The 22,137-nt window shown below is 39.9% G+C and overlaps 3 protein-coding genes across 4 annotated transcripts; 1 reads left to right on the top strand and 2 right to left on the bottom strand.

The window, feature by feature from the left end:
• Positions 1-5,724: 5,724 nt before the first annotated feature.
• Positions 5,725-7,619, bottom strand: lrrc69 (leucine rich repeat containing 69). The gene is made up of 8 exons (XM_023412254.2): positions 7,431-7,619; positions 7,213-7,339; positions 7,064-7,136; positions 6,756-6,951; positions 6,539-6,610; positions 6,336-6,437; positions 6,030-6,209; positions 5,725-5,845 (listed from the first exon to the last, which is right to left on the bottom strand). Exons 1-8 carry the CDS (start codon positions 7,602-7,604, stop codon positions 5,738-5,740), a joined length of 1,032 nt encoding a protein of 343 aa, XP_023268022.1. The 5' UTR covers positions 7,605-7,619; the 3' UTR covers positions 5,725-5,737.
• A 430-nt stretch (positions 7,620-8,049) lies between these two features.
• On the bottom strand, positions 8,050-12,156 carry otud6b (OTU deubiquitinase 6B). Its single transcript, XM_023412090.2, has 8 exons — positions 11,877-12,156; positions 10,727-10,875; positions 10,414-10,512; positions 9,752-9,952; positions 9,489-9,609; positions 9,317-9,378; positions 9,116-9,222; positions 8,050-8,627 (listed from the first exon to the last, which is right to left on the bottom strand). The coding sequence occupies exons 1-8, from the start codon at positions 11,950-11,952 to the stop codon at positions 8,543-8,545; spliced, it is 900 nt and encodes a 299-aa protein (XP_023267858.1). The 5' UTR covers positions 11,953-12,156; the 3' UTR covers positions 8,050-8,542.
• A 2,220-nt stretch (positions 12,157-14,376) lies between these two features.
• rab5aa (RAB5A, member RAS oncogene family, a) lies at positions 14,377-21,857 on the top strand. 2 transcript variants are annotated; one of them, XM_023412274.2, is made up of 6 exons: positions 14,377-14,550; positions 17,621-17,839; positions 18,173-18,324; positions 18,525-18,647; positions 18,871-18,964; positions 19,196-21,857. In XM_023412274.2, exons 2-6 carry the CDS (start codon positions 17,674-17,676, stop codon positions 19,309-19,311), a joined length of 651 nt encoding a protein of 216 aa, XP_023268042.1. In that variant the 5' UTR covers positions 14,377-14,550; positions 17,621-17,673; the 3' UTR covers positions 19,312-21,857. The 2 variants fall into 2 exon arrangements, with proteins under 2 accessions (XP_023268042.1, XP_023268041.1); XM_023412273.2 differs by having other exon boundaries at positions 14,378-14,550; positions 17,618-17,839.
• Positions 21,858-22,137: the final 280 nt, after the last annotated feature.

Below are 22,137 nucleotides of genomic sequence, written 5' to 3'. Positions count from 1 at the left end.
AGGTATGCTTGAAATGGCAAATATATTGGCTAGAGGATTGGAAAATAAAGCTGAGCAACAAAAGTACCCTCTTTAGTTTCAGCATAACTTAACAAAATATGCATGGAGTCTTACTGTAACAACAAAGCCAAATTTGTAATTGAAATTGCAAAGAAATAGCATTCTAGTTTCTGTTTTGTCACTGCAGGCAACAGCTACTTTGCGAATTGTGTGATGCTGAAAGAAAATGTTTGCTCCACAAGAAATGAAGCATTAATAAACATGAAGCTGTAGAGAAATATGGTCTTTATTTAGAGAGAACAAAGAGCAAATAACTACAAGAGCTTTGGAAAAATTACAGACAGGAATGAGGGGAGTCAGATTGAGATAACAGAGACATTAACCCACATATTCCTGAAGGACACTCATGTGTGTAGGACGTTCATTTGGCTGGTTGGTCGGGTTGTGGGTCTGCTCATCCAGCCGGCCCGCACATCACAGACAGATGTTTGGCCAGCCAAGCCTGCAACGCCACAGGCACTGTGTGTTCTAGAAAAACCCGGAGACCAGATGCTGCTACCTGGTGTTCCACCCGCCTGCCGCTCTGCTATACTGGGCATGCTCCAGTGGCCATCACATGACCTCAGATTAGATTTTGAGATAATGTGCCGTCAATCATATTTGATGATAGAGTAGAGCGGAGCTGGAACTGAAAGACTTCGCAGGGTCGACTCAGCAGGTTCACCACTGTGTGTCTGACAGGCTGAATTCATATGCCAGATTGTTTTGAATAATGAATCAAATAAGGTATCTATAAGAAAGTGTGAAATACTCACATACATGTGATTCAGAGGATTTGCATTTTCTAATTAAATTCAACTATAAGGAGTAATATCAAAGCCATAGCAAAATCGAAATGAATATCACACAATAAAAAAACAACTTTTGGCAAATGCCAGCATCAGAACACACGTACAATACCACATGGTGTTCTACTGAGTGAACTATCTGAAGTAACATCAAAAGATGTAATGCAGCATCTCCATCTCTTTCAGCTCGTTTTCCCTCCAGTTTTGTTCCCCATATAAATAAACAGTCACTGTCTTCCGAACAAACAGAAACACAGATTCTTCGTCCCTCTCCACAGTCCCAGTTATTACCAAACCCGAGGAAACTTTCGAAGAGATTCAAAGATACTCAAGATTAAAGATTTACTTGTTCTTTTGAAGTTCCAGCAGTGTTTTTGTCTTATTTCTTCGACAAATGTAGCTTGGTAATGGTGTTTTCGCAGTGTGGTTGGTGCTGACCCAGAACTGCCAGAGAGAGGTTGCTGGCCTGACGGCCACGCTCTCATCTCGGCTCCCCTAATGAGGAATGGCTCAGTAATGGCATTGCCTCCTTGTAACCTCAAAGGAAGGACAGTGTACTCGCTTGTATTCAGGGTGGTATATATATTATATCGTGATGTGATGTGAAAAAATAGAAAAGATTAGGAGTAAGCTGGGTTATTAGATTGGCACATCTGGGTGGCTCTGTTTTGTAGTATCTTTTTATAGTCTGGTGGACTACATGTCTAGAATATTTCTTCTCACCTTCTAATCTATATCAAGGAAGCTCTTTTGTGAAATATGTAAATTGATTTTGATGAAGAGATAGTATAGTTATTGTCCTGTACATCTGGTGTCTTTGCCAGCTCTTTTTCTATTGATATGCATCACTAAGTGCAAGAAAACGTTCACCTTTTCTCATATTCGGTTGCACTTATTAGATTTTATAGTCACACGTGTGTTACGATGCTCTGATCTGATGCTTAGATTTCAATTAAGCTTTGAATTCCAATAACGGCTCATTGTTCATGCTTTTATTAGCTGCTCTATCTCTTAGATTCATCAGGCATATCTCACTGTGCTGTGCATCAGTGCATCTCTCTCCCCATCTGCTCGAGGGCCAGCAGAGAATCATACTGCCCCCTAGTGCCTACAGTCATTAGTATCACAACAGAATTGATTGTGCAGCCGTCAACCAGACAACACCCTGGTACTCTGCCAGTGGCTCGATACCAAGTTCTGTCATGGGCAGCGATGCACGACAATAGATTCTACTGATTGGAGTGGTGCACACTCCTGGCTATGACACTAGGCTACCACTCGCTACTGAATGGCTGTTTTTCTCTCTCTCCTGTTACAAGGCCTCTAATTCAGCAATCAATGCCACTCCTTTTAATAGCACCTCTGCTGTTGCCTGGAGGGAAGAAGAGGAAAAATCAGGGTGAGCCAGTGTCAAATCATTCTTCTGAGGTGAAGACCGCAATCATGGCTTTGATGGATCTCTGAAAATGATTAAATATACAGTGTTGCAGTAGAGATATCATGCTGCACAGTGTTTGATCCTGAAACCAGCTGCGAATACTTGTTTGAGCACAATACTATAGAACTTAAAAGTGTGGATTCATATACAAGCATCAACAGAGAGCACACAGACTTGATAATACAGAGAGGAGTATATGAAATCGAAGAAGCCACAGTCAAAAGTATGGTGACAAGGCTGCATATGACCTTCAGCAGCAAACAGAAACATCTTCACCATATCCATAACAATAAAAGCTTGCAACCAGCATCCTATATTCTGTTTTTAGTCAATGTATCACTGGACTTTTCTAGCCCCAAGATGCAATGTGAGCTCAAGCAGCCATAGGCTCCTCTAAAGACATCCTAAGTAAGTGCTCCAAATGACAAGACAGACTAAATACCCCCTAACAAACGATACAAGACTGCAGAAAGCACTTTAACAAAGGAGGTATGTAATGAACCCAAGGTGCCTTCTACCCAATATATCATCCTGAGTGAATTTGCCAACATCACTCTCTTTACCTCCAAGCATGGTAAATGAGAATTTATGCACCCGCTACTTTATCATTCTTTACTTTTTTCACCCCCATGAGGTAGCCATGCCATGCGAGACAGATATTTCCACCAAAGGCAATATCCCCTCACAGTAATTATATCAGAGCAAGAGAATGGCTCATTAACATATGCTAGGCATGTCAGGAATTTACAAGCGCCTTTTGTAGATGCCTCTCGTCAGTGTGCTGCTCCCATCCGTATGGTGTCTCCTTTGAGGATGCAACCTCCTCATTTCCATAGACGTCAATCAAGCTGTGCGTGGTTTTTAGAAACGTTCTGTACAAAAACACAGGGCTCTCTGAATATGGCAATCATAAGGGACAGCCCAGTGATATGGAAAAAGTGTGTCTGCACACATGTGGGGGTGCGCCTATGTGTTCTGTGATGAAAACAAAGCGATGGGGGCAAAATTATCTTGATGATGTGCCATCAGTGCCGAGTGGGTGGAGTGACTGTGTTTGCTTTTCTGCAGTGTGTTAAAGAGCCATGTGTGTATGTGTGAATACATGCAGAAAGCTTGACACCAGACACCAGACTGACTCACAGACAGGTCCTGAGGCCACTGAGCTAGTGGTGCTGCTGCTGCTGCTCCACTGCTTCAGGACCCAACATCTGCTGCCTGCAAGAAGGCACGTACTGTTGGCCTTTCACCCATTAGTATGGTGCCAGCAGATTGAAATGACCTATTTATCAGCCATGCTCATGCACACCCCTTAAACAGTTTTGAATTTCCATTGCGAGGTCATTATGTAAATCTTGTGAATATTTAGTGAAGTTATGTATCATTTACGTTAAAATTTACCCCAGAACAAAATAGTATCTGTGTAATCTGAGTAATGGTAATTAAGTCTTTAAAAAGTTTGAACGTAGATTTGTGAACATACAGCTCTATTCCAGTGCCAGAGGCAGGAAAGCAAAATCTGCAGTGATGTAACCACGCAAAATTTTCTTCTGAAGCACTGTGTGTTTATAATACACCAGAGCTGCACCATATGGGCAATATGAAATTTTTAGGCTGAAGAAACAACTTTGTAAGCTTATAGGTGTGAAAAAACACTGCTGAATGCAAGTTGCATTACACGTCTATTTAATCAACTGAAGCCTGGTCCTGTCGACGAATACTGATTGTTAAAATGTGTTACAGACATCGCTCTGGGCGTTACATGATATCTGTTCAGATGTGGTGCAAATGCATAAGCTCAAATGGCAATGTGACCCAGTGGCTCTGCCTGCTTTCCTTTGTTTGCCTGACCCCCAACACATCATCCAGTCAACAGCATTAAGGTCAAGACAGACCGGTGTGGGGCTTAGTTCCGCCACACTGGCTGACTGGGCCACTGACCTCATAGAATAACTGGGAGTAAACTACGTAACCTGACGGCAAAAGTAATTTAGGTTTTGTTGAAAATACAAACACTGCACATGCACAGAAGCAGAGCCTTGAAAATTACTTTTTTAGAATGAGTAGGGTGAGTGAAAATGAACAAAAGAAATAATATGGATCGATACGATATGGATCCATTTGCTGGGAATGAAAAAGTGACCTAACAGTGGCATAACGGGAGTTTGACAGAAAACCTACAAAGTGAGATGGAGATAGAGAGAAAAGTCATTTTGTCTTTGAATAAGTGCGGTCTTTTGCCCCAGCAAATGTCAGTGCAATGACTGAAGACCCAATGTCCATTTCCATCACCAACCGCTCTCTCTATCTCTCTCTTTCTTTCTCATTCATTGTCATTGCCTTTTCCCTTTAAGTGCACTTTCGCCCACACCACTTGGAAATTGATTGAAACAAAATGTCACAATTATGCCCTGTAGCTCGCCGCTTCAATTATTCATCAATTAGGGGCTAGGCTCCTTTTTTTCTCTCCTCTGAGCTGATTTTTCATTCAGTTTGCTCGAGATGTATGGCTCCCCTGCTGTTAACCAGTCCAAAGTCATTAGTTTCTGGGTTTGCAATTAAACCTGATGCATTATGCATGAGGCTCCGACTCAGTAGACACACGCAGCAGCGGCCTCAGCAGCTAGCGAACGAGCTAGCAAGCTCTGGAGGCGTGGATGGGAAATTAATTTGCTAGAAATGAAGTTCTCTCTGCCTCTCCCTCTCTCTCTGTCTCTCCCTCTCTCTATCTTTCCTCTTGTCTGGCAGGTTGGAACAGATGCCACTGGCTGGAGATGGAGGTAGAGATGGGGCAGCTATGGAGTCTTTGTGCAGTTTGATCAGCACTAACATGGGAAAAGGATCCCACTAGATTTAAACAGTAAAAATATGTGTAGGAGATACACTTAACCACATTGTTTGTTCACATATTAATAGCATTATTGGTTGCATCTTCATATGACCTTTGTGTTGTAAACCTGGTGAAATTCTCAGTTATATATTACATACCTGCACTAACCAACCAGTGTGAAAAAGAACAGGTGTAGAAGGTTTTATGCATGCCAGGTTTTCTGTAAATCATGTTTGGGTAAACAGTGTATTTTAGGTAGTCATGGTATGTTTCAATGTTTGTTCTGTAAGTGTATGAAAGCTGTAATTAGCATGCATCATAAATATAATCTAAATTTAGTAGACTGTGTTAAGCACTGAGACAGGGTCCAACTAAATGTACAAATAACAATGTTCATTTGCTGCCACCTAATGACCACAGAGTAAAATATCATCTATGAAATGTTCTAAGGACAAAAGCTCAAAATGTTGCTGAATACACTTAATTACTGCCAGAAAGGCATTGTCTTGGTGAGGTCTAAAATATGAATATTAACAGATCTGTGTCTGTAGTTTTACTTTTAAAAAATGAGATGAGCAAATGATTGAGATTATGGATAGTACCTTTTTTTTAATGGATGTGTATTTATCTTGTAGCAACACCATAGTAGGAGTGTCCATCCGTATTAAAGCACTTGTATGAACAAAGAAGGGCGCGCACTGGAATAGTCAGTGAACTTCTCATTTTCATGTCCTGCAACACACATGAATGACAAAACACATTTAATTATATGAGCTGTGACATATTCAACCTATTTTAGCACAATAAAACTGTCATATACTTTTCTAGGTGTGACAGTGAACGATCACAATCATTTAGAAAATCTTTTCCCTCAATGCCATAATTGAATGATAGTAAGCACACACATTCACCGAACCTTCTTCAGACTGATAAAATGCACACACTCCAGCCAGGTGGTGAGGAAAGGGCCCAAACAGAGCGCACAGCAGCTGCTATTGGCCAACAGGGCAGTCAGACATGGGTAGTGGGGAAGATTCCTGTGGACCAGAGAGGATCTGTTCCGGTCCTCCAACAAGGCAAATCTTGCAACCAGTTCCTGCGAAACAAAGATTAAACAAGAATAAAGAGGCATTTACTGAATAAACACAAAGACATATTGTGAGATAGTGGATGATAAATACAATAGGTCTCGGTGTTTCTGCTGTACCTCCATCACAGTTACCTTCAATGTAAGCACCTCCACATCTTGTACTGATGGCAGTGGCTCACAATGCAAAAACCTGTTGCCTTCACAATGGAGCTCCTTCAAGGGCAGCAGGTGAAACTAGACAGGGTCCACCATGGCAGACAGTGAAGTTTACTTCTAGATTTGTTAGATGTTTCTACAACATGGTGGTCTAAATTAGACAATGCTGTGTCTTGTACCTCAATAGGGAATATGGTCAACTTGTTCCCTGCCACATCCATGACCTGGAGTTTCACCAGTGCCTTAATTCCCTGGAGGACATGAAAAGTAGTCAAATTCTGCATTGGTGAGTACAAATAAAGAAAAATCACAAAAACACAAAATACTAAAAAAAGAACTGTTTCATGTTTTTAGGTGTGAGCTGAGGCCAAACATATTTCCTGAGAAGTTACCTACCTCTGGTAGGCTGGTCAGCTGGTTTCTGGCTACATGGAGCCTGGTTAGGTCTTTACACTGGCACAGCTGCTGAGGCAGCAAAGACAGCTTGTTGGATGTCAGGTTTATCTCAGACAACTTAGTGAGATGACCGAGCTCTGCAGGGACTTCCTCCAGCTTATTATCCAGCACACTGAGATGTTGAAGATTACTCAAACTGAAGGGGTTTAAACATAGAAAAACCACATCATCCCCTTTGTGCCCTTCAAATGACCAATTATTCAAAGGTACTGATAGAGATGCAAACGTTGATGATGCCAAAAATGTACCTTTTAATATCTGGTGGAAGACTACGAATCTGGTTGTGGTTCAGGTTGAGCACAACAAGGTTTTGTAAGCCACCTGTAAAACACATGACAATTTAAGCTTTTGTACAAATCTTCCGAGGTGTTAATGATGCACGCCAGTGAGAACCTACCTATCACCTCAGGTGGCACCACTGTAATTTGGTTTCTGAACAGGTACAGTTTCTTCAAGGACTCCAGATGGCCCAAAACAGCGGGAACCTCCTTCAAGCTATTATTTCCCAAATTCAGCTCCGCCAGCTTGCAGCCATTGTAAAGGGAAAAGTATTCAATCACAAACCTGCGTGGTGTGTGAAACATTCAAAGTGTTACTGTATCTTGGCGAACTCACGTGTCGTAGAGAGAGAAGCTCGGCGGGCAGAGTGGTGATGGCGTTGTTGTTCAGCAGGAGAACTGACAGGTTTGTTATTGTGGAAACACACGTTGGGACGTCTTTCATTTTCTTTGAATTCAAATTTAAAGACGTTGCTTTACCATATAAAGCTCTAACCACTGACTCAGCCATTTGCTAAACCAATCTAAGTAACTTTCAAGTTTCCATGGCGACAAGACGCTTTCTGACAAATCAATGATTTACTGTTGGGCAGTGGGGACCTCTAGTGGTGACAGCAGAGTATAGCAAACATTTAACCAGCATTTATCAAATCATGGAAAATGCAAGGCAATGAGTGTTTGCTTATAGATTGGCATGATAGACGTAGTCTTCCAGAATGGGTGTACAGATATTTTTATGGGTTTTAACAGTACAGCAATGTGACATGGTAATTCAGCAATATTACATGAGAGGGAGTGGTGTTGTACTGAATATCTGTAGAGGCTGCAGGTGAGTACCTATGACCGAATCACAGCCGTGCTGATATTCAGAACATCGCGACCTCCAGTGTGATATTGCTTTTATACTACAGCTCTATAATCGCCATATTAGTTAAATAAGCAACAACAGATGACGATTTGTTTGTTTGTTTTATCATTTATTTTGCTATATTTGTTCATCAGAAATGCCACTAAACAATCAGTAACACAACTCATTCTCATTTGTATTGTATTTGTTTGTTACATTGATATGATTTACAGCTTCAACAACTCAGTTCTTTCCAAGAACGCTGCAAAAGTTCAATAACCTCTCAGGACTCTGTTGACATTTGGTTGAGTGACGTGTGATCAACAGCTCTTCCATGGTCTCCCGCCCAAGTGGATTTGCTTAATAAGTATGTTACACCACTTCATTCAAAATGAGGCACAGGGGCCCCCTGGGGGTCATTAGGATTGACCAAGGGTGTCCAATGTAAAATCATTAACACATTCATTTCCTTTCTATGTTATTTTTTTCATTAGCACAATCCACCCTTTCAAATACTTTTGTATTTAGGGGCCCTTGGTGTGAGTGGTTTTAACACTCTGCACTATACAAACTGGTTTGTCACACCAAGACTAAGCTGTCACTCAGCTGTCCTCTGCACTAGCTTGATCCTTTAGCCGTTCGACAGAATTGTAGTGCTCTCCCAGTCCATAGGCATGCCGCATGTACCTGCAAACAATAAGAACATTATTCTGAATCAAAATCTCTTAGGTAAAGCTCTCCAAATTTTAAAAAAGCTATATCAGAGTATGTAATACAGTTTAAGCATATTATACAAGTTTGTCTGTCTACAGCTGCTTTAGTGTGCTGCGTGAGAGCAATGATGTCATACATTCAAATGCAGTTACATGAGGATCCAAAAATGTCATGTCATGTCATGTCCTTCATGAACAACTACAGTACATGGTTGATATATCGATTACTAAAGATAGCAGTATTTTACATAATTACATTTTAAATTTGCATTAGGCAAAAATTGCAATAACTGCCTCATCTGGTTTTCCACAGTATGTCTGTAGTGTCTAATTTAAATGTAATCATTTTAGCTTTATATACTATTATATATGTCTCTACCAATTTTTGCTGTATAAATATTTTTTTAAATTCAGCGTCTACAGCTTGAACCCCAAACAAATAAAAACATATTAACAACATACACAAGGGTGATAGGTTCACTTTTATATTCCTCCCCAATTTTTACAGCCGGAGAATCAGCCTGGATGACTTGTATTGGCAAGTGGAGAACTTGGGTCAAAGCTCGCAGCTGTTGAGTACAAAAAAAAGAAAAAGAAACAAATTATTAAAAAGAACAAGGAGCAACAGCACAGTGTATCTGTGACACAACTTAAACAACTCACTTCCAGCTGTCCACCCCAGGCTGCTGTGTGCTCCACTTCACTGCAGTATTTCTCAAACTCCTCTGGAAACCAATACACCCACAAACACTTGTAGTACTGCACATAATTACTTTCTAAATAAAATACTTATGGCTACCGTTTTTGGTTGTTTAATCAAAGCAAACAGTGTTACCTGTTGTGTACATGTCACCAGTGTTGGGGTTAGTGAGGAAAGGCAGGAAGTCATCAGCATGGCTTCTCATGTGATCAGCGGTACGGGACCGCAGTTCTTTCACACTCATGGTCAACTCAGGCTGAAATAAAGCACAACGCAACATGTACCCTTTGTGTACAAACCCAGTTGAAAGTTGCCATTTTTTTTGCATGCTTATCACATTTCTGATTAGGCATTCAAACCACAGCTACAGCTATAATACATCTATAACAAAAATGTACCTTTGATCGCTGTGCCAGCTGATCTTCAATGGCACGGTACATGCAGTGGCCGTCAGAGGAGATCTCCTTGATCTGAAGTTGTTGCTGGGCGAGTTTCTGAGCCAGCTTCAAACCCTCCTGGTGCCTCACACCCTGCAGGTTCTGCACCTCGGCCTCGGCTATCCTGCTCTCCCTCTCCTTCTCCTGGGCAGCCTTCTTGTCCTGGAGAGGATCATTTAAAATGTATGTAATGAAGTTGAAGATGGGTTAGGCAGAGTCACCGTTACAAAACACTACAATTCAGAACGGACTTACATTTGGTTATGTGGGATGTTTCTTCATCTTTTCAGTGTGCGTTAATATCCAACCACAAAATCATATGTTCTTTTCTTAATATTGAGACGGAGGATGGACTGGTTTCTGATTATGGACATTACTCTGGGTCAACTGATAAGATTGTTGTTTAATTAAAATACAAATCATAGATGAAATATTAAGGCATAATTAATAACCACGACCTAAGGTGCCTAAGGTACTGGCATTATATTATTAAGAATTTGGCGTTTTGGGCATGAGAATTCTGGGAAGAGCGCTTCATCCTTTGCACACTGACTGTCAAACGCTGTTGGCAAAAACAGACAGCAGTTAAAAGTGTCTTGTTTGAGGAGAAACCTGTAACTCACCCTTCTCTTCTGGGCCTTTGTTACTCGTGGCTGTTTGAGCTCATCTTGTTCTCCATCCTCCATCTTCATGGTCTCAACTCCATTTATCACCTGTTCCACCTTGAAAAATTAAGTGAGCAGAGCTTTGGTTATGTCGCAAATTGACATTAATCTAATAGACAGACGTGATATAAACATGAATAATGATATACAAATGTGAAAAATTACATTCTGTGCATACTTTGCTCAGTGCCTAAACACATTTGCTTCTTTCACAGTGTAACTCTAATACATAGCCATGATATTTGGCAATCATCTGGATGCAGGTTTTTACCTTTGTGTCATTTGTAGATTTAAGTTGCCTCAATTCCTCCTCATGTTTTTGACTGAGGTCAGCTTCCAGCTTGGCAATCTCCTCTGTCAACTGTTTCCTCCTTTTCTTGTCATTTTTGGGAACTGCATTTTTCATGCTCTGGATTTTAGCTGAAAATTAAGCACAAGCATAGATTGTCTGACAAAACAATACTTTGATAAAGCTGACACACACACTAAACACAGAATACAGCTCTCAGATGATACTGGCATGTGGTTTAAAATTAGATGGCCAAAATAACCTGAATGAATAGGGATACAGTCAGAGGTGATACTGATGCTCCTTAATGTTCATTTATTGGTTAGAGGAGATTAAAGTAAACATCCTTCTTTAAACCATGAATTAAAGTAATATAGCCTATGTAACATGGCATAAAGAAACAAACAATACAAAGCTGATCAGAGACAGGTACTCATTAATATATAGCCACAATGTAGATACCAGTAGATGAAAAATAGATGCAGATATAAATATATACAAAAAGGTACAATGAGCAACAGCAAACAATTTCTATAGACAAGTCAAACATTGTAAATGGCAAACAACAGTACAATGGCGCAACGGTGCAAGAGTGCTGGAATAAGTAAAAAGCTTCTAGGAAGTGGGAGTAGAATTGAGTGTAAAAACAGGGCATGAATATAACTTTCAATATTATTTCTAATCTGGCTACACCACTGTCTGTGATGTGTGTCACAAGTGGTATTTTGCCTTTAACAGCTGGTTCGGGAAACATATATTTACTCCACTTAAGTCTTGATGTAGGGCTACAGTTTATGTTATAATCCATAGAGACCTGTGCTGTGATGCAGCAGTTTTCTACCCTATGTGACTCTCTCTCTCTGGGTTTTAACCTCAAACTAAACTCCTTGTGAGCCACTAGCGATGGGCTAATAAAAACCTCAGAATGACTTGAATATTATTCTAGCAGTGGATCCTACATGTTGCCCTCAACTGTCTCCTATAACATCACAGGTTCTACTACTGCAGCTAGTGGCTAAAATGGCCTGAATTCAAAAATATAAAACAACACATTAGGTGAAGACAAACTAACAGCAAAGGCTACGTTTTACTTAGACAGTTAAAACGAATGTAAACAGCTGAGGTTAGCTACCTTGTAGATCTTTCTTTTCCTTGCGGTGCTGCTTTGCCAGCAGCTCCTCTGGCGTCTCCACCAACCCCTCCTCCATGATTGGATGCTACTGCTCACTTTGTTCAGTAAGAGTCTTTGCGAGCTACATGAAACCGACGACAGTTAGATAAACAAAACGTTATGGTGTCCCAGTTATAAAGTATGGCACATCACTGACACGAGATAAAAATATATACTCTGCAATAAATAAAACGTGCTGATATGGCCTTATCCGGAAGCGACGAAGTGACGGGGTGGAGCTTACTTCTTCTTCTTCTTCTTCTTTTTCTTCTTCTTCTTCTTCACCTCCGACACTGATGTTGCAATTCCGCCGCCTCTTGGCTTGTTATTGTGCTACAGCTCTATCCTTTCAACGCAGCCGGCTGTGATATAGACCTACTGTAAACATACAGTCTAGTCATCATTACCATTTGCATAGTTACAGTTTAAATCATTTTTAGCAAAAATCCACTTTTTCCAGCTTCTCAAAAGTGACCATTGTGACAAAACAGGGGTTACAAGATCTATACATAGCTGATATTCTACATCAGTGGTGCAAACAGACCTGTACTTAATAAAATTTTATAAACCCAAATGATACGGAGTAAATATAGGATCTGTGGTCTGGGGCAGTTGCCTCCTTTACCCAAATGATAATCCAATGAGATAAATTTCAAGCAGGGTCTTATGGTGAAGGAACCGCAGTGGTTCCAGATACAGTGAATCTGAATTTGACCAACCATTCTTAATAGTTTATCTGAGATGATGTGAACAGCTGTTGCAAAATGTTTGTTTCACTGCCACTCTATACATTAAGATGAACATCACATCACCCTTCTTTCTTCTTCTAATAAGTGGTTCCCAACCTGGGTTATGAACACCCGAAGCGGATCCAAGATGATAACAGGTATGAGAGAGAAAACAAATATATTTTTTGTTAGACAAATCTATTTTTATTTTCTAACTTAAATAGTTTTTGCTTTTTTTCTTTTAAAATACTGGAGGCCTTGACCTCTTCAAACTTCTAAAAATTGAACAAAAAACAAAATAGTCTGAAAAGGAAATATCAAGTTTTGATTGAAATGCTCACAAATTACAAACAACTACAAACTATGACCACACTAAAGCTACAGTCCTAGTGTGAATGTGTGAAGGGCATTAGATACACTTCATTTCAATGCTTTAAACAGGAGCAAAATATATCATATCTAAATATTAATATTGATCTGCATATGGACGCATTAATCAATCCACTTGGTTCCTTTACATAGGGTACAAACAACATAAGGCATGTAGACTATGTTGTTCCCAGTATATGCTTATAAATATTAAATGTGGCTGATATGTTTGTTTGTTTTTTTTATTTTAAACAACCCAGCAAACAGGTAACCCTCGGGAAACGTTCCATAAAAGTTCTCCAGAGGTTTTGAGGAACCTTCAGAGAACCTTAAGGAACTCTAAATTCTCTGAACGTCCCCTTAAGGTTGCAAAAACTTAACCTACAGAGGGTTTCATTTTACAAGGTTTAAATTCTACGATAGAATTCCTTGGTTGACAAACGCAAATAATTATGTTGCACTACCCTACATCATTTTCACCTGTGACACACTTCTCCCTGTCTTGGAGGTTGTCCTGGCTGGGAAACTGTAAGCGGCTGCTCGGTCACCTGGATGACTGAATGACCCAGATGAACGCCACGAACTACCACTGCCAGCATCAATACCAACACCACTTCTTCTCCACTCATTAGGCCAGTCAATGGTGCAGATCCCCAGCGCGTCCCTGCAGGTCTTGTCCGTGAACGCAATCTACTGTGTCGTCAGCTGATGTAGTTCACGACGACCCCACACAAAAAATATTATGGCTCATGTACTCACTCTGTTTCCCTTACAACAGCTGACATCTTGTCTGCATCATTTCCTCTTGGTTTGCAAATTCAACACCTCCACCGCTCATGCAACTCATCCATGCTGATTTTCATACCCCATTATTCATTTGTGTTGCTGTCAGTTTTAATAAATTGCATTTAAGGGCATCTCTTGCATGGACTCCCTCCAATCCGCAGTCCGAGTCAATTTGTAACACACTGTATGTCATAACATAACATCCTCAATATTACATCGTGTATATTATATGATTTATTGCGTGGTATCAATAAGTTATGACGAACAATCATACGTTTATAAAATCGTCTGTTCTTACATGCCATACAGCATGCAAAGTGAACTGTAGCAGATAGTGATTCATTTGTTAAAGTTACACTGTATTAATGCAATATTATCAAAATATAAACTGTGAACATAAAGCAGGCCCATAATCTGTGTAAAAAATGTGTAATGGAACAGTATTACACAAACTGTTACCATTAGTCTTTAGTTTTGTAGGTACCTGATTAAATACATGTATTAGAGGTGCTGCGGCTGTAAACCCGTTTCTGGAGAGCAGACGTGCTGTGTGACGTGGCACGGGAGGCGGAAGAGCTTGTTTGTGTTTTGGTTCTAAGGGGAAGTTGCGAGAAGAAAGAAAGGAGGAGACGTGACGGGATTGTTGAAATTTTCTTGGTTTCCCCAGCACCACCTCAGCACAGTGTCCCGGGTACCTTGTGTAAATACTACGGCGGCGGTATTTAAAGTTCAAAACATCGTCTGGCTCTCAGGTAGCGTACTTGGCATGAATCGACAAGTTGTGGTTTCCAGCTGGTGGACTGGCTAACGCTAGCGTTTGCTCAGTTGTCATCGGGGACTAACGTTAGCTAGCGCTGTCGCTAGCGGTCTCTGGCTAATGTCGGTGATGTTTCATAGCCAAGAGAATACAGAAATACAGGCCTTTGTCACGTCTTAACGAGTACAACTCTTCCTCGTCTGTCTTGAAGTGTTGCCATTAGCAAGTGGCAAGTAATGTCTGGTTGGCAAATAGTATGCCTGGCTCATAGTTGACTTTGTGATAGCTAACAGCTAGATGGGTGGACTCAGGTCAGTGGGTGGAATGCTAACAGTGATACGATGCTAACGTTAGTGTTTGTTAATTGAGGGTTGGGTACTCCCCATTAAATAACGTTAACCAGCCAGCACAACATTTCAGTTTGATAAAGCTGTCTACGACAGTACAACGACTAGCTTGTCCACCCATCGCATTCCCTTTAGTTTTATTTGGCTGAGCCTGTCGTTTTATGTGCTGTCCATAAAGTGGTTAGGAGGCTGCTTGGAAAGCTAAGGTTGGCTAACTGCATGTTAGCTAATTAGCTAGACAACAAATACAGTTTGGAAAATGGCGTCCCCCTCTTAAATCAAAAGAGATACAAAGCTACAGCTGATATGAGCAAGTGTGTTTACAGTCAACGAACGACAGATAAACGCAAACACTGTGCGAGCATTGCAGACATGCACTGCGTAGTGTTTGTTGACAGTCCCTGTCATGAGTCTACAACGCAGTTACTGTTTTGTCGCTACAATTTCTCATGTGCATTTGTTTTCTTCTTGCTCGCTCACGTTTGAAAGATTTCTTGCCAAAATTTCTTGGTTAATTTAAAGGATAAATGTCTGCCATAAACACCTTGGTAACGACCTCACCAATCGCTTTCATGGGCTTTGCGTCCCAAAGCACTGTATTTAAAAGGACTGTTATTTTCCGTCCCCGGATTTGATAAGTGCATGGGTTCTTTTTGTAAGATGGATCCCTCCTTGTTTTGTTATTCATTCAGCGATCTTGCCATCGTTACAAAGGTTAAGGGTTTACGCAGATGTGAATTATTTAAACACGAACTGAGGTTGTTGTTATATTAAAGAAATTTGCTTAGTTGATATGATGATGTGATGTGTTGATGACTAAAGCCAACATTTGACAGACTGACATAGCATCACAGGTGATTAGACTTATCTTTGCAGTCTTATTCTGAACATAAATTACTTTTGTCCACTCAATATTATAACAGTTAAATATAACAAAATAGGTACCCCAACATTTTGATACATTTTCATGCAAAAGCTTTAAAATGTGTCAGTAGTGGAAGGCCTTATGTACACCTCGCAAGAGAAAGGTGTGACTAATATGCTACACAAACGTAGCTTTTTTTGCAGAGCTATTGTATACAATTGCATTAGAGAGCAGATATGAGTGTGACAAGTTATCTGTATTTCTGTCAATGGATGTGAGATATCTTCTGGATACGGGAGTGTGGGGTGCACATTGAAAGGCATTGTCATGTTAGTGGTCCGGAATAAGATTTCACAAAACATGCAATTAGGACAAAGTCTTCCTGCAAAATCAGACACAGGCTGTGATTATCTCCTGACAACAGCCATCTGTTGTATACAAATTAGTCAGCAGTTCATTCCTAAATAAGTTAGTAAGCAATGCATGGTATGTATCCATAAAGAGGTTCTCGCAGCTTTAAGTATTGCTTGAGTAATGTGGGCGAGTGAAACCCTTGTGAAAACTCCTGAAACTGTTGTGGTTCTTGACAACTGTTACTGTATGTGGTTGTGGTGGGCTTTCTATGTCTCTTTGATAATGTAATTTATAAAGGCATTGTTGGCTAGACATGCCTACTTTTATTTAGTGAGTGTGGAAGTGTGGCCTCTGCAAAACTTGAAGAATGCAAAACACATGCAGATGAGAGATGCATTACTTTCAGACTGCTTGCTCTGTTTTGAATGGATGTCATTGGCTCCGTCAGTCACTGTCAGTCTAACAAGACAATTCAAATGTATTAGTAACAGAATGGAGAGCATATCTAACTATAGTGAAGGTGCTTTCTTATGACAATGTCAAAAATAAGAAGGTGCATAGAGCCTCCATATTTTATTACTTTAATATATCAGCCCGTTTAGCCAACTAGCTCCAGTTTGTATGAATTATATATCTTATTTTAAATGATTCTTCAATCATTTGTTCTTGGTGATCAAGAGTTCTGATTTTGTTACACAATTTTATTCTAAATAGGTGATGAATACTTGCCCTCCTTACATGTCAAATTACATGTGTATATGATTTAACTATTCTCCTCTTGTTTAATCTTGTTTAAACTGCATCAATTAGCCCTTCTGGCTAATGTTTGCACCCCCTCCTCCCAATACTCTTCTGAATTCTAGGAATGCCCCATATTACATGTGCATTAAGATCAGCCCGTTAAAAAAGGTCACAGCCCAGGCCTGTTCTTTGTACAATAAGGGTAATAAAGTCAGTTTGTTTACACCAAAGAAGTTCAGTCTTGCTACTTTTTTCCCAGTGTTAAAAGTTGCTTTTTATGCATCTTATATACCTGACCTTTAGGCAAATCAGTTCCCAAATCTCTAATTCTCTTTAAATATTATCTGTAACTTAAAACCACCATTCGTTGCTCACACAAAATGATTTCTGTCAGTAGGTTTTATTTTTCCACTTTTTGCACCAAGTTGTCTGACACAAGTGTGTCATTGGAAACCGAATATTTTCTTCTATTTTGAGCCCTGTAGAGTCCCTCATCATATCAAAACAAAGAAAAAAAATCAGTTTATTTCAGCAACTGTTGATAGCTCTAAAACAAAATGTAGACATTTGCCCAACACTTTTGTCAGTGTTTTGGAAAATTTTATTGTAACATGAAATGCTGGGGCTTATTTAACTAATCTTAAGTGGATATGTTTTGTTTTATATATTCTGTGCTGTGATGCTCCTCAGTGTTAATGTCGTGCTTATTACTTTGTGACTGTCAGTAAACCTGTTTCTTCTTTTGGTTCTTGCAGCAGAAGTCCTGATAGTGAGGTTTAGCACACAGGACACCGGGGGATCTGACTAGGTCATGGCCAATCGGGGAGGAGCTACGAGACCCAATGGACCCAATGCAGGGAACAAGATCTGTCAGTTTAAGCTGGTGCTGTTGGGGGAGTCAGCTGTTGGAAAGTCCAGCTTAGTGCTTCGCTTCGTCAAGGGCCAGTTCCATGAATTCCAGGAGAGCACAATTGGAGGTGAGCTTTATGTCAAGAGGCCAGGCCATTTCAGTTATCAATTAAATAAAATTAAATTCAAAATAAGAAGTATTGGGAGATATTAGCCATTTTTATTTTTGTTGTTGGAATCATTACTACAGTCATGAACTGTAACTCAGTTTTCCAATTCAAGTAAAATTCAATCCTAAAATGTGAGCTACAGTTTGTCTCACTTAATGGGAATTGATAATGCTCTGTTTTGATATTTTTATGACTATTTTCTATTTACATGCTGTTGTGAAGAGTATTGTTTTGATGTAGGTAATGATTATCTAATGCTGACTCACCCCTCACCTTATCCTATCTTTTCAGCGGCCTTTCTCACCCAGACAGTGTGTCTAGATGACACAACAGTGAAGTTTGAAATCTGGGACACTGCAGGTCAGGAGCGTTACCACAGTTTGGCACCTATGTACTACAGAGGAGCACAGGCTGCCATTGTGGTCTATGACATCACAAACGAGGCATGTTCATCTACCTCCCAGTTCTTTATGCAATTTTCCTAACATTGTTCTCACTTAAAGTTGTACTGGTGATACGTGCCATGTATTCAGCCTGCAAGATGCAGCCAGAGTACTTGTACAACAGGTTAAAGTACAGTTATTATTACAGTTACTGATAGCATGAAGGTATTGACAAATGGCCCAATTTCTTCTATTTGCAGGAGTCCTTTGCTCGGGCAAAGAACTGGGTGAAGGAGCTGCAGAGACAAGCTAGCCCTAATATAGTCATCGCTCTGTCAGGCAACAAAGCTGACCTAGCCAACAAGAGAGCTGTCGACTTCCAGGTCAGACCAAATTAACAGTACCTCGACAATCTGTCTTATTTTGTGCATTTCTCGGGAACATTCATCTGTTATTTCTAATGGATACCTCCTGGTTTGTTAAATGTAAAAACATCCGGAACACACAAGTTATTAGATTCATTGCCAAGGCTTTCATTCTTAACATCACCTCTAATTGTCTTTCTCCTGTGCCTAAAGATTCATGGTGTTTACATTGTGTTAACAGGATGCCCAGTCCTACGCAGATGACAACAGCTTACTTTTCATGGAGACGTCGGCTAAGACATCTATGAATGTGAATGAGATATTTATGGCTATTGGTGGGTAACTCTTGATACTTTATTCATTGTTTTTGCCAGTGCATTTGTAGAGTAGTAATTGGAACCATATTGATTATTTCTACAAAGAACATATTCTGATTAACTGGATGGTTGTGATCTGGTGTCGATAATGAAAGTTTTTTTTTTTCCATTTCTTACTTCTGTTCCATACAAATGAAAAGTTGCAGTTTCTTTCTTTGTTGTTTAGTTTGGTGTGTTTTTGCGTTTCAGCAAAGAGATTGCCGAAGAGTGAGCCTCAGGCTGCAGGAGCCAACAGTGGGCGGAACCGAGGAGTGGACCTGACAGAAGCTGCCCAGCCAGCCAAGGCTCCATGCTGCAGTAACTAAAGTGATGAACGCCCTCCCTCCAACCAACCTGTATAGCAGTAACTAATGCGGCTGATGCCCTGAATGCCACTGCAGTTACTAATGCAATGTGTTGTACTCTTATCTCCAATTCTCTGATCGGCAAAACAAGAAAAGATACCCCGTGCCCACCTTTTATTTAGCAGTAGCGAAGTCAATGCCATTACACTGATCCCTCAACGTGGCTCTGCTTCTTTTCCTACATCATGGTTCTGCTGCTGCCTGGTGAAGCCTCCTAACCATTCTTTCTTACTCTCTGCCATCAAAATCTATTAGTTATTGCTGATAGATTAATGACAGCAGATATTAGAGAATATTAGTGCACCCTGCCTTCCATCATCTTCCTTGCAATGTGTAGATATGAGTTTCATTTATAGGAAGTGGTCACTTCCCCTTTCTGGGATAGCTTAAGACTTAACTACAGCAATTCTAAAACCAGTCTTTTGTTTTTGTTCATTTTTGTTCATTTTTCTGATTATTTTGTTAATTATTTTTTGCTATAATTTTGTCAAAATCATGGATGCACATACCTGTATACATGTATGGCCTAAAATAGAAAAACAAAAAACTGTGTTTTACCTTTTGACTGCAGTAGCACAGAAGAAAATGTGTATTAGAGAAGAGGAGTGTTTTCTTATGAATCTGAGAAAGAGGAAAGGCAGAGGCTGGTGGCAGACAGAGAGGAACTCAAAGCTTCATGCCTCTCTTTTGTAACTGGGACCCTTTTATCTGAAAGTTTAAAAACATTGTGGACTGTAGTCCTTTTAGATTTACTTTCTCTGATTCCTTCTGCCTGTCCACTGCTATCCACGTCCTTTCCCCTCAAAACCTTAAGTAGCACTAGTGTACATTTTCTTCTACCACCCTAAGGCTCCATTCTGGGGCCATGCCTGCTTCTAGCTGTCCCTAGTGGCATTGTGCAATGTTTCACAGTATTTACTCTGTGATTTTGAGCATCTGCAAGGACCATTGCAGCACAGTGATACCCCCTGCTCTACCCAGCTTTCTCCACAACAAAGTGCAGGGGCCTCTGAGATACACATCAGTGTCACCACCTCCCCACTTTCTGATACAGTGTCCTTCATAATCTTGTGTAGACCACCCTTTGGTGGTTATATTAGGGTCTATTGGGTTTCTGCCTTTGGATGATTTAGTTAATGCAGATTTTCCATTGTGCTAATGTCGCTGGACCGCTGCTGGGTTTGCACATGGTAAAAAGCAAAGGTGATGTTAGTAAGTGGGGAGTTGCAATATGTAAGGTTGCTTCATGATCACCTTTGAATCATAATTATTTGCCATCTTCTCTTGATTAGGAAGTGCTTTAGACACAGTCATGTGTCAGTGTGTACAAACTGGGCCTGGGCTGTTCTGGCTGGTGACAAATTTCATCCATAGACTCACTCACACGTGCCCGTTAATGTGTGTGTATGTTTGAACACACATTTGCACATAAACACATACATTATATTGACTTCTTTCCACTGAACCCACTCAGACCTAAACAGCATTGTACATAAGCACACACACATAGTCTGTTACACCACTCCGTCACCTATGTTAGCCACATGTGTTTTTTCCCATCCCACTCCCACCCCCACCCCCAATACATTTTTATATACAGACACACGCACACACACATTCATACAGTACATGTGGTTAATAACTTTTTTTTACAGGTCTGTCTTACTCATGCCTTGCACTAATGATGCTCATGAATATATCTTGTCATAATTACAGCCAGTGTGATATAAATATATATAAATATATATATAAAAATATAAATATATAAATAATATACTGTAAATAGGGTGTTGCAGTGTAGTCTACTTTTTTTCGATTTACCAGTGACAGGACTAATGCTTGCTAGGGAGCTGTCTAGATAATCATAAAAAAAACTGTACAGTTAGCAGAAAAAACAGCTACAATCTGGGTTTGGAGTTTTGTTGCTGTTCCTTTTTTCACACAAATGGTTAAATTATAATCAGTGGTGGTCTTTATAAATGTATGTAGTGTTATTAACAAAAAATAAGAAATTGCATTTATTTAGTCGTCTGTCTTGTACCTTTTTCTCAGAAGAAAAACGTAATATCCAAATTTTTTGGTTTCTATTTTTTAACATTATCTCTTTATTGGAGTTCACTAATTCTTTTTTAGTGGTATCAGGCTACGATATGCCTTGTCCAGTTCTCTTCCCTGTAAGTAGACCTGAACCTCCAGAGGCACTGGTTGTAAAAGCTCCAGAGGAGTCAGACACAATACAAAATAGTTTGATTAACCAACTGTCTGCCCCTCCATAACATCTCAGTAACATTGTGACAATATTGTAGCAACAGTGTAACAACTATCAGCTGGCACTATGGTGATTCATGAATAAATGAATTAACACATAATAGGGATGTAAATTGTATGTTTTTTGCCATGAACACTTAATTGCAGCCGAAAACATTTAAAAGATGCAAGCATTTTACAGTACTGTTATGTAATGACCAAATAAATACTGAAATAAATTTGATCATTTATTATTGTAATCAGGCTGCCTGTATGTGTGTGTGTGCATGGACTTGGTGACATTTTTTTAAGGGCTTTTCACAGACAGTAATTTAAAAAAAAATCTTTAAACTGTCTTATTGTCATGTTTTGTCTCCTACAGTTATGAAGAAAAAAAAAATCCAAAAATCCTGGTGGTTATATTTGTCTAAATTTGATGAGATGCCATGTGTGCTTTCCTTTGTCACATTAATATGAATATAATCTGTAAAGTATTGTTATTGTATGTGGTTATTGTTATTACTTCCAGTAATTCCCCCG

The sequence above is a fragment of the Seriola lalandi genome, unplaced genomic scaffold, assembly GCF_002814215.2.
Source record: "Seriola lalandi dorsalis isolate HSWRI2012SDOR001 ecotype SW California unplaced genomic scaffold, Sedor1 jcf7180002054476, whole genome shotgun sequence".
Classification (NCBI taxonomy): domain Eukaryota; kingdom Metazoa; phylum Chordata; class Actinopteri; order Carangiformes; family Carangidae; genus Seriola; species Seriola lalandi.
This window is presented reverse-complemented; position numbering and strand designations above follow the sequence as displayed.